The following is a 12,636-nucleotide window of genomic DNA, read 5'->3' as shown; positions in this document are numbered from 1 at the left end:
GGTCAGATAAGCCACAACATCTCTACTTAATATATCATGGTCAGATAAGCCACATTGTTGCTCGTTAACATATCATGGTCAGATAACTCACAATATCATCAACTTAAAATATCAAGGTCAGATAAGCCACATTATCTCAAGATAACGTATCATTGTCAGATAAGCCACATTGTCTTTCGTTAACATATCATGGTCAGATAAGCCACATTGTCTCCAGATAACGTTTCATGGTCAGATAGGCCACATTGTCTCTCGTTAACATATCATGGTCAGATAAGCCACAATGCCTCTGAATAACACGTCACAATCACCAACGTATGTTTAATAATTAAATTAATCGTATTAAATATAAGCCCCTGAATAGTTGTAGGATGCCCCTGAATGTCCGACTTTTTTCACTCAATCACCTTGTCTGGAATAATAAAAATCCAAGTCCATGCGTCGTTCGATTATACTTTATTTCATTATCAGTTGACATGGTGGACTCCCTCTGGGATTCCCCTTTCCATGCTTCGGATCACCCCAAAACACAACTCACACACAGGAGAGCCCAGATATATCTCTTGATAATCAAGATGAATAAAGTGTTTCCACGTGCAGTATTAATTCAAGTTATGCTGGGTTATGCATAACTCTATCTGACCCATTTGTATCTTATTGTCGATGTAGTTTAGCACTAGGCAGTAGTGTAGAACAAATACCGTTAATATTATCTTTAGAGATTCGATTGTGGATATTTCTACTGCTGTTGTGCATATATCGCGAGTTGGTTACATAGTTTATTTACAGTCGTAGGTTTCAGGGTATTGGGTTTAACGAAGGTATATCGGAGTAACACGAGTGGAACATTGTTCAGGTAATATAATTTGAATAATCTATTGATACGTCTTTAAACATGAGCGCAAGGATACCATGCTACATATGTATTGAATATTTAAGGAGAACCGATCACTCACATACTTCATTATGAATACTCTCAAAAACGTAGGTGGCATTCAAAATTACAGAAGATTACAAAAATAGAGTATGGTTTTGTGCATGGATACGATTGATTAACTTATATATGATAAACGATCTATCTTTTTCTATGTATAATAAGCAAGGATCTATACATTGCTGCTAAAAGAGTTCCTAGATTTCAGGCAAACACCTGCTTACATATTATATAGAAGGAACCTTACCCATGATCTAGACAACAGCTTCTTCATGGATGATGTTGTCGCTCATAAATGAAAGCAACACGACAAAAGGTAAGTGAGTCAGGTGTGGACGAGGCTGGTCGATATGATTTTGGACGTTCAGTGTAGGCTGGAAATCAATGACACATTTTTTCGATACTTTATTTAAGCTCACCAATTTATGACTTTATGAATTTATGAATTTTTAAGTTTTCTTCGACATTTTGTCCAATATACATTTCGCAAATGGACGAAGTTTGTACAGGTGATTTGCTCATTTTAAGTCAGCAGCGGGACTTATTCAATATCAAATTAAACACTCGTGGGGCTCCCTGGTAGGAATATAGGTACATCAAACTTTTGTTTTTTTCCCTATGATGCGACTAACTGGAGCGGTGGTCAGGCTCAGCGACTTGGTTGATACATGCCATTGTATCCTTAATACGTTGATCGATGCTCATGGTGTCAGTCACTGGATTGACTGGTACAGACTCAATGATTTACACACCAGGGTACAAAAGCTGGAATATTGCTAAGTGCGACCATAAATCACAAACAAATCATGTTTATGAATCACTATCAATTTGACGATGTGATGTGATCTTACCAGGCGAAAATAACAGGGTATCCCACCGTGGCAAAGAAGCGCTATAATGAAAATACATGGAACTGTATTATTCAAAGTTTGTACAGGTGAATTGATTATTCCAACTCAATATGATGGATTATGTTGCCTTAAATTTACAAAGAGCGTTTAATGTTCCCATTGTGTATGGGGAAATTAGCATGTTAATAATAACGTTTTACGTTTTGTTTAATCGAGCAGCACTCAATATGAATATATTATGGGGTTTTTTTTCAATACAAACTGAACGGCAAAAGAAACGTCACTATTGATAGATATATGAGAAACCTTATTTGTCCAAACATTGTAAACATACTTTAAGACATATTAAAAAGATGAAACTTGCAAAACTGATCATCAAGGTTGAAATTTAAGTTTCAAATGATCTTAAAGTGAAACACAGCACCAGCCTCTGAGAAAATGGCATCACAAGTCAGTATCTCGTGTGTCCGCCATGTGCATTGATGACTGCCGTGCAACGTCGATACATAGAATGGATGAGGCGGTTGATGAAGGCCATAGGCACTTGAGCCCACACTCTGAGGAACGCCTGACACAGCTCAGCTGCAGTTATCGGACTTGGTCGGACGTCATTCAGCCGTCTTCGAATCTCGTCCCACAGGGGCTCAATCGGATTTAAATCGGGACTGAGGGCAGGCCACTGCATGGTTCCGATGCCATTCTGCTGGAGGACGTGTCCTGTTGCTCCCACAGTGTGGGCATGGGCGTTATCATGATGAAACTCGTGGTTGCGGCGACGTGCAAAATGAGGTATGGCGTGTGGTCTCAAGACTTGATCAGTGTACCGAGCAGCTGACACCATTGCCTCTCCCTTGACCGATGTTCTGGAAGACCACATGGCCGACCCTCTGTGCAAGACCAAATCCACCCCACACCATGATGCTCGGACCACCCCAAGAGTCTCTCGCAACAACACAAGCATCCGAATATTGTTCCCCAAGGTGTCGCCAGACTCTCTCTCTCTGCCATCTGCTGTTGAGAGACAGTAACGGCTCTCGTCTAAGAAGAGGACTCTTCTCCACTGCTTGTGGCGACAATACTGGTGCTGTGTTACCCACTGAAGACGGTCCCGGCGATGACGTGGTGTCAGAATGGGTCCTCGGTGTGGCCTGTGACAGTGCATGGTGTCTGCTCGTCAATCGTCCACGCACGGTGTCCGCACTAATGTGTCGCTGGTATGTCCCCATGGTCTGTCGAATAGTTTCCGCAACGGCAACAAAGTGATCTTGATCAAGATGCTGTCGCATAATCTGACGATCCTGATGTCGGGTGGTGACCCTTGGTCTTCCACTACGTGGTCGGTCATCTATAGTGTTGGTGGTCTGGTGCCGTTGCTGGAGCCTGTATATGGTCCTTGCGGGGACTTGAAATGTATTGGCTACTTGCAATTATTGACCAGCGTGCAATCATCCAGGGGCTTCGTGTCGCTGATTTCTTGTCAATCTTGGCATGTGGTAGTAATTCAATAACGAATGAATGTTATCCGATCTGGGTGGATTTTTATAGGGCAAGAAATGGGGGATCGCATGTGCATTTCAATTTGCACGGAACTCACGTGCATTGGGCTACCATGGCCGTTGCCTTGATGCGTTTGTGTGATCGGTTTTATTGTCATCTGCTTTGTTTTTTTATCATCAAATTTCATTTTTCCGGACAAGGTAATGTTAAATTTAAGAAACTTTGACAAAAAATACCCAAATATTTAAATGACAACTTTTCATGCAATGTTACTTGGGGTGACGTTTCTTTTGCGGTTCAGTATATATACTCTTTTATACGAGGAACCGTTCAAGGTATTGAGCCAAAATGTTGTGGAGAGTACACTTGGTGATTGTAGTCATTTCAGTTATCAATACATAGGATAAGTCCAATGTTAAGGTCAGCTACCATCAATAACGCGTATGTCCCCCGTTGGAATCGATAGCGGCCTGACATCTCCTGCCCATGGAAAAGAGGAGTATGCGAATCAAATCCTGGGGAATGGTAGCTCACTCGGCCTGCAACCCAAAAGCCAACTGTGGCAACGTCTGGGGTTGTGGTTGACGTCGACATAGCCGTCTATCCAATTCATCCCACAGGTGCTCTAGCGGGTTCAAATCTGGGGATCTGGAGGACCAGGGGAGAGCATCAACGTTGTTGTTGTGTAGACAGGCTCTTGTGATCCGTGCTGTATGCGGTCGATCGTTGTCCTGTTGGAATACACTGTTGTCGTTGGCTGCAATTGGGAGGACATGTGGTAGGATAATTTCGTTGCTGTATCGTTGAGCCGTAAGATTGACATGCACATGGACCAAACCTGTCTTGCCATGATGAGAGATAGCCGCCCACATCATAACGCTACCCCCACCAAACCTGTCCATTTACTGTACGCAGTGTGCGGCGTAACGTTTTCCCCGACGTCTATAGACCCGTGCTCTTCGATCCCCTCGACGGAGAAGAAATCTTGATTCGTCCATCGCAGTTGAGGCCATACCCTGTGTTCACGACACCAATGCAGTCGTTGTTGACGATGTTTTTCGGGTCAATACGACGCGTTGACCTGCTGCTTTCAAACGGTTTCGTATGGTCTGGTCGGAGATTCTGTGCAGTCCGGGTATTTCGGATGCGGTTGAGGTGGCTGTGGTCGTCCTTTCACGTATGTGGCACAGTCGGATGTAGCGATCTTGGGCGGTGATGCTTACTCTTGGTCGTCCCGACCTTGCCCGATCACGTGTTGACCCATGCTGTTGAAACCAATCCCATAGCCTTTTGATGGTGCTGGGCGCTACATTGAAAACCTTAGCTACAGCTGATCGGGATTCCCCTGCCTGCAAGCGGCCTATGACAATGTTTCTTTGTACTTCTGTTAATCTTGGCTGGCATGTTGTTGAACTGGCACTGTTCGATTGACGCAGATGTCAGGCAATCAAAAACCCTGAACCGTACAAATTTGCTTTTATGGCCAAAAATATCCGTTTTGCGTTTCTTTCTTTTTTTGTTTTTGAAGTGTATATATTTTTTCAGTACAGCATAATTGCCCACCAATTTTCGAGCAAATTGAAACATGTATAGATGGTCACCCTTGCCAGTCCTGATTTTGGGAACATCTGTATCTTTCAAAATGTAGCATGTCATACATTTAGTTAGCAGTTTACAGGTTGAAAAATGTATGCGTTGATGACTATGCAACTTTGGGCGAGGGCGACTTATTCTTCGCATGGCTGCTGAAATCAGTATCTACATGGGTTTTGACATTTCCCGTCGTATTTATAGGCAATCATACATGAACTGAGGGCAGGGTTATTTTTGGACCGGTTGTTTCATATTTCATAATCAACTCAAGGCACACTGAAGTAAACACACTGAAGACAAGCCCGTGCTGTAACGTCATACATTTCAGCCAATATTCAGATATTGATTATTACTTGCCCGTGAAGAGATCACCCGTTTAATAAACATACAGCGGTATTACACATTGTGTAATACCAAAACGCGTGCTTATGTACGGTGGCCCATAAGGGACATGGAGTCTGTTTTTCCATATTTTGATATTTCACTTACATTTATCGTAACCTTTTGCAGATTAAAACGATTTGTCATACAAATATGTGATAAATCATGTGTAAAGAAGATATTGAATCGCTGAAAAACGAAACGAAAATGTCAAAAACTAAAATGAAAATGTCAAAAACACAAATCGAAAATGTCAAAAACTAAAATGAAAATACAGAAAACTATTTCCACCGCGGTGATAATATTTACACCGAGGTGAAAACTATTTACACCGCGGTGGAAATAGTTTTCTGTGTATTCATTTTAGTTTTGGACGTTTTCGTTTGTGTTTTTGACATTTTCATTTTAGTTTTTGACCTTTTCGTTTTGGTTTTTGACATTTCCATTTTAGTTTTTGACATTTTCATTTCACATTTCAGTGGCTCAAAACCTACTTAAAAGTACATTTTCTATGTTTTCGGATGTTTTTATACATGATTTATCACATATTTGTATGGCAGATTGTGTAAATTTGCTAAAGGTTAAGATAAAAGTAAGTTAACATCAAAATATTGAAAAACAGACTCCATGTCCCTTATAGGCCACCGTACTTATGTACTCTCAGAACACGTTTCAAGAACAAATATTGAAAGCTCTCAACATCCCTTGGCTTATTCAACGACATTGCGTGTTGAGATGATAGATCACTGAGAGGAGCTTATGCACACTCGATGACCCCAGCAACCTTGTTGCTAGGTTGACGTCACATGGCATTGTTTCGCCGTAGGATCTTGCACCAAAATTCCACAAATTACGTCATCGGGTATTGTGACGTAATTGTAAACTTTGAGGTGCAAGGCCCCGTTCCACAAGGCGATCGCACGGTAGCGCAACGACAGTCGTTGGTCTAAGTTAAAGTATATGAGTTGCCATAACCTTAACGCTACGATCATTTTGTGGAACGGACGCCTGAATTCTAAAGGTGGACCGTTGGATGGAATTAAATTCATACGTTTCAACTTTTGACGTATTTGGAGTATTACTGTGTTAACTCAGTTGGATTATGCCGTGGATCGTGTAGGTGTCGGCCTATTCACACTCAGCAGTATAATTCTGAAAACGTTATAAATGGCCAGTAACAAATAAAATACTAAACACGATTATGCCTGTTCTTGCTACAGGCTACTTTCCTCCAGAAAGGCATCGCAAGACGGTCCTTCGAATAGCACAAAGTGCCCATTACTTCTCGTATTTTGGCCTGTTTTATGCTGTTTAACGCAATATTTTAGCTGTGTGACGGCGGGTATAATCGAGTCTGGTTGCCAAAGAGATCTGAGATCGATATTATGTACAACGGTCCGTGTCGTTGGTTACGATGACACGCAGCTAACAACGTCACCGAGCCTGTTTGGTCGTGGTCATGTAGGTGGAATATTAATGAGTGCGGCGTTAAAACACCAAACCAACACAAAACATCAGATGTGTTTCAGATGGAGTTTTGGCCCAGTCGTCTAAGGCGCCGAGATTCGCTGTGCAGAGTTACGTCCCTTGGGCACGCCAGAAACCTATGATTGTGGGCTCGAATCCCGGTTCGCCCCGATTATGTTTCTAGGTTTGTCAGCACCATACCCGTGCTCGTGGGTTTCACCGAAGTGGTAAACGTCCGAGACCTGCATCGCTTCGGACTTTCCTCCCACATTAAGCGGACACGCCGTGATATAACTGGAATACTGTTAAAAGCGGCGTTAAACCCAACTCTCTCACTCACTCAAACGTGTGTAGATGCATGGAATCTCGAAATACATAGAAATACAGACGAGGCAGTGATTAACTTTTCCCTGGTGTTTAGATTGCTTGATGTCGTGTGCTGCGATAAATATTTGTCAAGATCATTTCAAATATTCTGTGCCAAAATTGTATTTTCGTCAACACTCCAACCCAGGGATCTTGTTTTGAAGTACATGTATGTTGTTTGACGGTTGTCATTAAATAAGATCATTTAAATGTGGGTCACGGGCGGCCCAGTCGCCTAAGACGCCTTAATTCGCTGTTCAGAGTTGCGTCCCTTGGGCACGTCAGAAAACTATGATTGTGGGTTCGAATCCCGGTTCGCCCCGATTATGTTTCTACTAGTCCAGTAATTAAAAGGTCCAGGTTCAACAAAATTGACGGAAAAGGTTTATTGCTGGATTCTGGTGCCTTGGCACCTATACATTGAAATAAAAAATAGTTTACCAAAATCGGACATGGGGAACCATCCGGAAATAGGTCAAATCCAAGATGGCCGCCAACAAAAGTAATAATAGTCATAAACGTGGAACCAATAACAAAAAACCCATTTATGATGAGTCTATCTATATTAGCTTGCCAGGATAAATGCAAAGGAATGTATAAATAACAATTTTGAAAGGAAAATTCACATAGAAATTTAAAATAATGCTTCAAAATGACGAAAAAGTACATACATTTGTTAATATCAGTAATTCTTGCAGAACATGAACCGATTTATTATAATGTTGACGTTTTGCATATAAAGTCATGCAGTTTATTGTCTTCACATAAAAAATCAAGTTGGAAACAAATATAATTGAAAAAACCCAAAGTATTCCCTTCTTCAAAATGGCGGCCGAGCATACAATGTTTTAAAGATAGACCGCAAGAACATAAAGGTATGTATAAGCTATTTTTCTTTTATAGCTAAAATGAAAACTTGTATAATATATAGTTGATTGGCTCTAGAGAGGAATAACTGATGAAAATATGAACAAATATAAATATAAAATTTAAAACAGAGCCTTAAAATTAACATTAACATTTGTTTAAAGGAAAATCAAGGGAGATAATCCAAACTCCGGGAAGCAGTTATTTTTCTCAAATGGTATTAGCTTCTCAGAAACTTTATTAAAAGTTAATTCAGAAGATATAATCAAGACATTTAGCTCAAAAATCATTTGCTATAATCGGAAAAGCAACATTTGTATCTGGACACATGTCAACCATATTTCTATCAACTGTTACTATTCGCAGGTGACTATTCTCAACTGAAGGTGTCCTATGTAGATCACAGATGGCGACTTGTTTGCTATGTATGGAATCAGTTAACCTGGACAAACCCCGGGATTATGTGAAGTTGACAGCAAAATGCTGCTGTAAATTCGATGCACCAGACATCATATACAACTGTAGCCTGTTGGTACACAGACAGTGTCGAAGTATGCATAAAAATCCAAAGGCAATCAAAGTAGCTGAAACCTTTTGATCATATGTTTAAGCCTTAAATTTTAAAACTCGCTGTTTTCTATGTGGTACTTGTACAAACATCCATATAGAAGTGTACTTCAGCCGTGCGATGGCTCTTCAGTTACTCAACATATGTCTGCAACATACTGTGTCAACAGGCAAGATGATTGGACCAAGATGGTACAGTCAAGTATTGTGCCCATATACAATCTACCAGCTGAAGAAGCTATCAATCACCATGCTTGTGATAAGAATTTTCGGAGAGGGACAAGTATACCTGCAGCTTATATTGAACATGGGGAGGCTCCACCAAAGAAACGGAGACTTGGTCGACTGAAGTGTATGTCCTAGATGACAGCATTTAAGATTGCCATTTATTACTTGGAAGAGAATGATGATGAAACGATTCCTTTGGACAATTTGCATCACATTATGAAGTCAATAAGTGCACTGAGTCATGATCAACTACACACTACATCTCAGCTGAAAAGGGAAGTCATGAATCACTATGGGAACAAGGTATTCATAACTTATCAGGCAACAACCTAACATTGCATCTCTTACGGCATATGAAAATGTTGCAAAGGTGGACAAATCCGACATGTACAGTTTGATTAAAGTTGGAGGAGGATACATTCATACACAGGTAGAGACCATGTCGAAACATGTTGATGTGTATCTCGACAATGAGCAGATGGCATTGATTGACACCAATCTTGATTACCTCCCACATGCATTACGCATCCTCCTTCAAGCTATCATCAAGAGCTGAGCTGCGTCATTGGGTCAGGCAATAATGCATTCGAAATGTCCCCATCATTTGGCACTCGTGAAGAGCAACCTCCCCGTGGTGAGTGCTGGGTAACGCTAATAGCTCTTCCCCCGTGTGGACTCGGGGTAGAATTTGTCCACAGCACCCCATTGCTGGTCGTAAAAGGCGACCAAATTGGGCAACCCGTTTGCCGTGGGTTGCGCCCCTGTGTCGGCGGAGGACGGGATTCTGGTGGTTGAGGGCATTGGAGCCAGGAACAAGTGTTCCTATTGCCCAACACACCACTTCGACCCTTACTTCGCCTAGACGGGTGGTAGAATTGGCCCGATTCTATCAATCGGCTGGTCACGTCATGCCCTAGCATGAAATACATGGCTATATTATTAAGAATACAATCGCATGCTAAACTTTGTTATCAAAATCATTGTTTTGTTCCTGTTTGCCTAGAGTCGTATGCCAGAAGGCGGTGGCTCATGGGCCAATCTGGAGATAGAGACCTCTGAATTCTGTGTTTCTTGGGGAAAGTGTTATGGGCCGAACCAGCCTGACGCTTATTCTTTTTGATCTCATAGCTTTTCAAGTCTATATTTTCTGGAGTATAACACCTCTGTATCCCTGGTGTTGCAGGTTGGCTTCCACTGTGACATCGTCCTTGTTGACACTCGATGGCGGGTGGGGAGCAGGGGTGCCGAATCACTACATAACACCATGGCTCACCACAATCTATCTGGTTCTTTCAAAACAAATAAACGTCGTCATGTCGATTCTATAACGTCTGACGAAGAAGAAACATCAACTGAGATTGCAGATTCTTGGCCGAGATTCATTGTCATCGCATCTGCTGATGGCAATCCTTTAAAACTAAATCCTTTCGCTATCTCGAAAGGCATTCAGAGTGCCTGTGGAGAAGTTACCAATGTTACACGTCTTCGTTCTGGTTCCATCCTTGTGGAATGTGCACGGAGACAACAATCTGTCAATCTGCTGGGTCTACAGCAGTTTGTTAACACCCAGGTTGTTGTTTCGGTGCAGAGGACACTGAATTCAAGTAGAGGCATTGTCAGGGACCGCGCACGCTGTCTTTCTGACATGGCAGAAGAAGAGATTGCTGCTGAATTGAAACATCAAGGGGTCACTGCTGTTAAGCGGTTCAGCAGAAAATCAGAAGATGGAAAATTTATCCCCACTAACACGTATCTTTTTACTTTTTGTCTTGCTAAAATACCAAATTCCATTAAAGCCGGTTACTTTAACATCGGAGTGGAGGTTTATGTTCCAAATCCTCTCCGGTGTTACGAGTGTCAACAGTTTGGACACGGGGCAAAAACTTGCACTCGCAAGGCCAGATGCTTCCGTTGCAGTGGAATTCACGAAGGTTCCGAGTGCACAGATGATGTCAAGTGTGCCAACTGCGACGGGGAGCATGTGGCCTCATCCAAATCATGTCCAGTGTTCGTATCAGAATCACAGATCTTAAAACTGAAGCACACGCAAAATATTTCTTACTCTGCTGCCAAACAATTGGTACAACTTCCATCAAAATCACCCGCAAATATCACTTATTCAGCTGCAGTCTCTTCTCCGCCGCCAGTTCTCAAAGTTACTACAGCCTCTACATCCTGCCAGACTTTGATCTCTTGGGTAAAAGAAGACCAGTTTACCATCGACGATGCACAGACATCTCAATCTATGAAATCTACTTCAGCTTCCCAGACAGACCATCTACCATCAGCACCTCAGATTCTGCAAACTCAGAAAACGGTAACTCCATCAGAACCCAGCCATGTGAAAATCACCAAAAACATTCAGGGCGAAGCCCATCTGACTAAAACAGAAAAAAAGAAGTTAAAAAAGATAAGGGCTCTCCAGCACTTGGAATTGCCTTCTCTTGCTGACACCACAGTAGAGGTTCATAATCCATTTGAGCCTCTAGCGATGGAGGTCAGTCCCTCACTCCCGGTTCGTGGGAGTGGACCTCCCTCTCACTCAAGAACTCCAGTTGAGCCTCCATGAATGGCTCCAATACTCTTATTCAGTGGAATTGCAGGGGACTAAAGAATAATTTTAATGATTTACAGTTATTGATACAGGATTTTAAACCATCAGCATTTTGTTTACAAGAAACGTATTTTAAAGATAATGATAAAATCAATTTGAGGCAATATGATGCATATAACTTCTTTTCTCCTCCAGGACCTAGGGCTACTGGAGGATCGTCAGTGTTGGTGAGGCAGGGTGTCATACATAGCCCTGTTCCACTTAATACTCCACTTCAAGCTGTTGCAGTCCGTTTAAGCCTCAACATTGTTTTCACATTGTGATCGCTTTATGTACCTCCATCTTCTACTCTTCACCAAACTGATCTTCAGGCACTCTATGACCAGCTCCCCAAGCCCTGTATCATTATGGGCGATTTGAATGGGCATAATCCACTTTGGGGTAGTGCTGACACGAACAGTAAAGGTAAGATATTAGAAGATTTCATTTCGAACAACGATTTATGCATCTTTAATGATAACTCTAAAACTTATTTACATCCTGGAACAGGCACATATTCTTCTCTTGATTTATCACTTACCAACTCCGATCTGTTGAATGAATTCGAATGGTCAGTCCACGACGACCTTTGTGGAAGTGACCATTTCCCGACTATTCTTCAAACAATAATTCCAACTGACGTTCCTCCATCATCACGATGGAACTTCACAAAGGCTAACTGGCCTTTGTTCCAATTACTGTGTACGAGCAAATTACATCCTGGCCTTTTTGTTGATGTTCCTGATTCTATTACGGTGTTCACTGATGAACTGTACAAAATAGCTGATGATTGTATTCCAAAGTCCTCTGCAAATCCAGACATCCGTAAACCATGGTTTAACAATGACTGCAGGCAAGCTAGGAAGGCACGGAAAAAGGCTGAGCGTTATTTCCGTCGCCATCCGATGGTCCATAATTTGAATCAATTTAAAATTTCAAATGCTAAAGCCAGGCGTACTTTTAAACATAATAAACGCCAATCTTGGCGTGATTATGTTTCAAAAATAAATTCACGGACGCCCATGTCTAAGGTATGGAATATGATACAGAAAATTAAAGGTAAGGGTTCCAAATCTAGCGTCCACCACCTTAAGAATGGGGATGACCTATTAACTAACAAATCGGATATTGCAAATAAACTTGGTGCAACGTTAGCAAAACATTCTTCCTCCTCAAACTATGTACCTAAATTCCAAATATACCAAAAACAGCAGGAAAAGAAAACTATTAATTTTAAATCAGATAATGGGGAAGATTATAATGAAGTATTTTCAATCCATGAGCTTCATACT

At 41.6% G+C, this 12,636-nt stretch overlaps 1 protein-coding gene across 1 annotated transcript; it reads left to right on the top strand.

Annotated features, from left to right (window-relative positions):
* Positions 1-10,015: 10,015 nt before the first annotated feature.
* LOC139464659 (uncharacterized) lies at positions 10,016-11,320 on the top strand. The gene has a single exon (XM_071246181.1). The coding sequence runs from the start codon at positions 10,016-10,018 to the stop codon at positions 11,318-11,320; it is 1,305 nt and encodes a 434-aa protein (XP_071102282.1).
* The last annotated feature ends 1,316 nt before the right edge of the window (positions 11,321-12,636 follow it).

The sequence above is a fragment of the Haliotis cracherodii genome, unplaced genomic scaffold, assembly GCF_022045235.1.
Source record: "Haliotis cracherodii isolate W230 unplaced genomic scaffold, xgHalCrac1.p SCAF_17, whole genome shotgun sequence".
In the NCBI taxonomy this organism is placed as follows: domain Eukaryota; kingdom Metazoa; phylum Mollusca; class Gastropoda; order Lepetellida; family Haliotidae; genus Haliotis; species Haliotis cracherodii.
This window is presented reverse-complemented; position numbering and strand designations above follow the sequence as displayed.

Coding starts and splice junctions, on each gene's coding strand:
- LOC139464659 (XM_071246181.1), top strand. CDS start 10,016: ATGGCTCACCACAATCTATCTGGTTCTTTCAAAACAAATAAACGTCGT.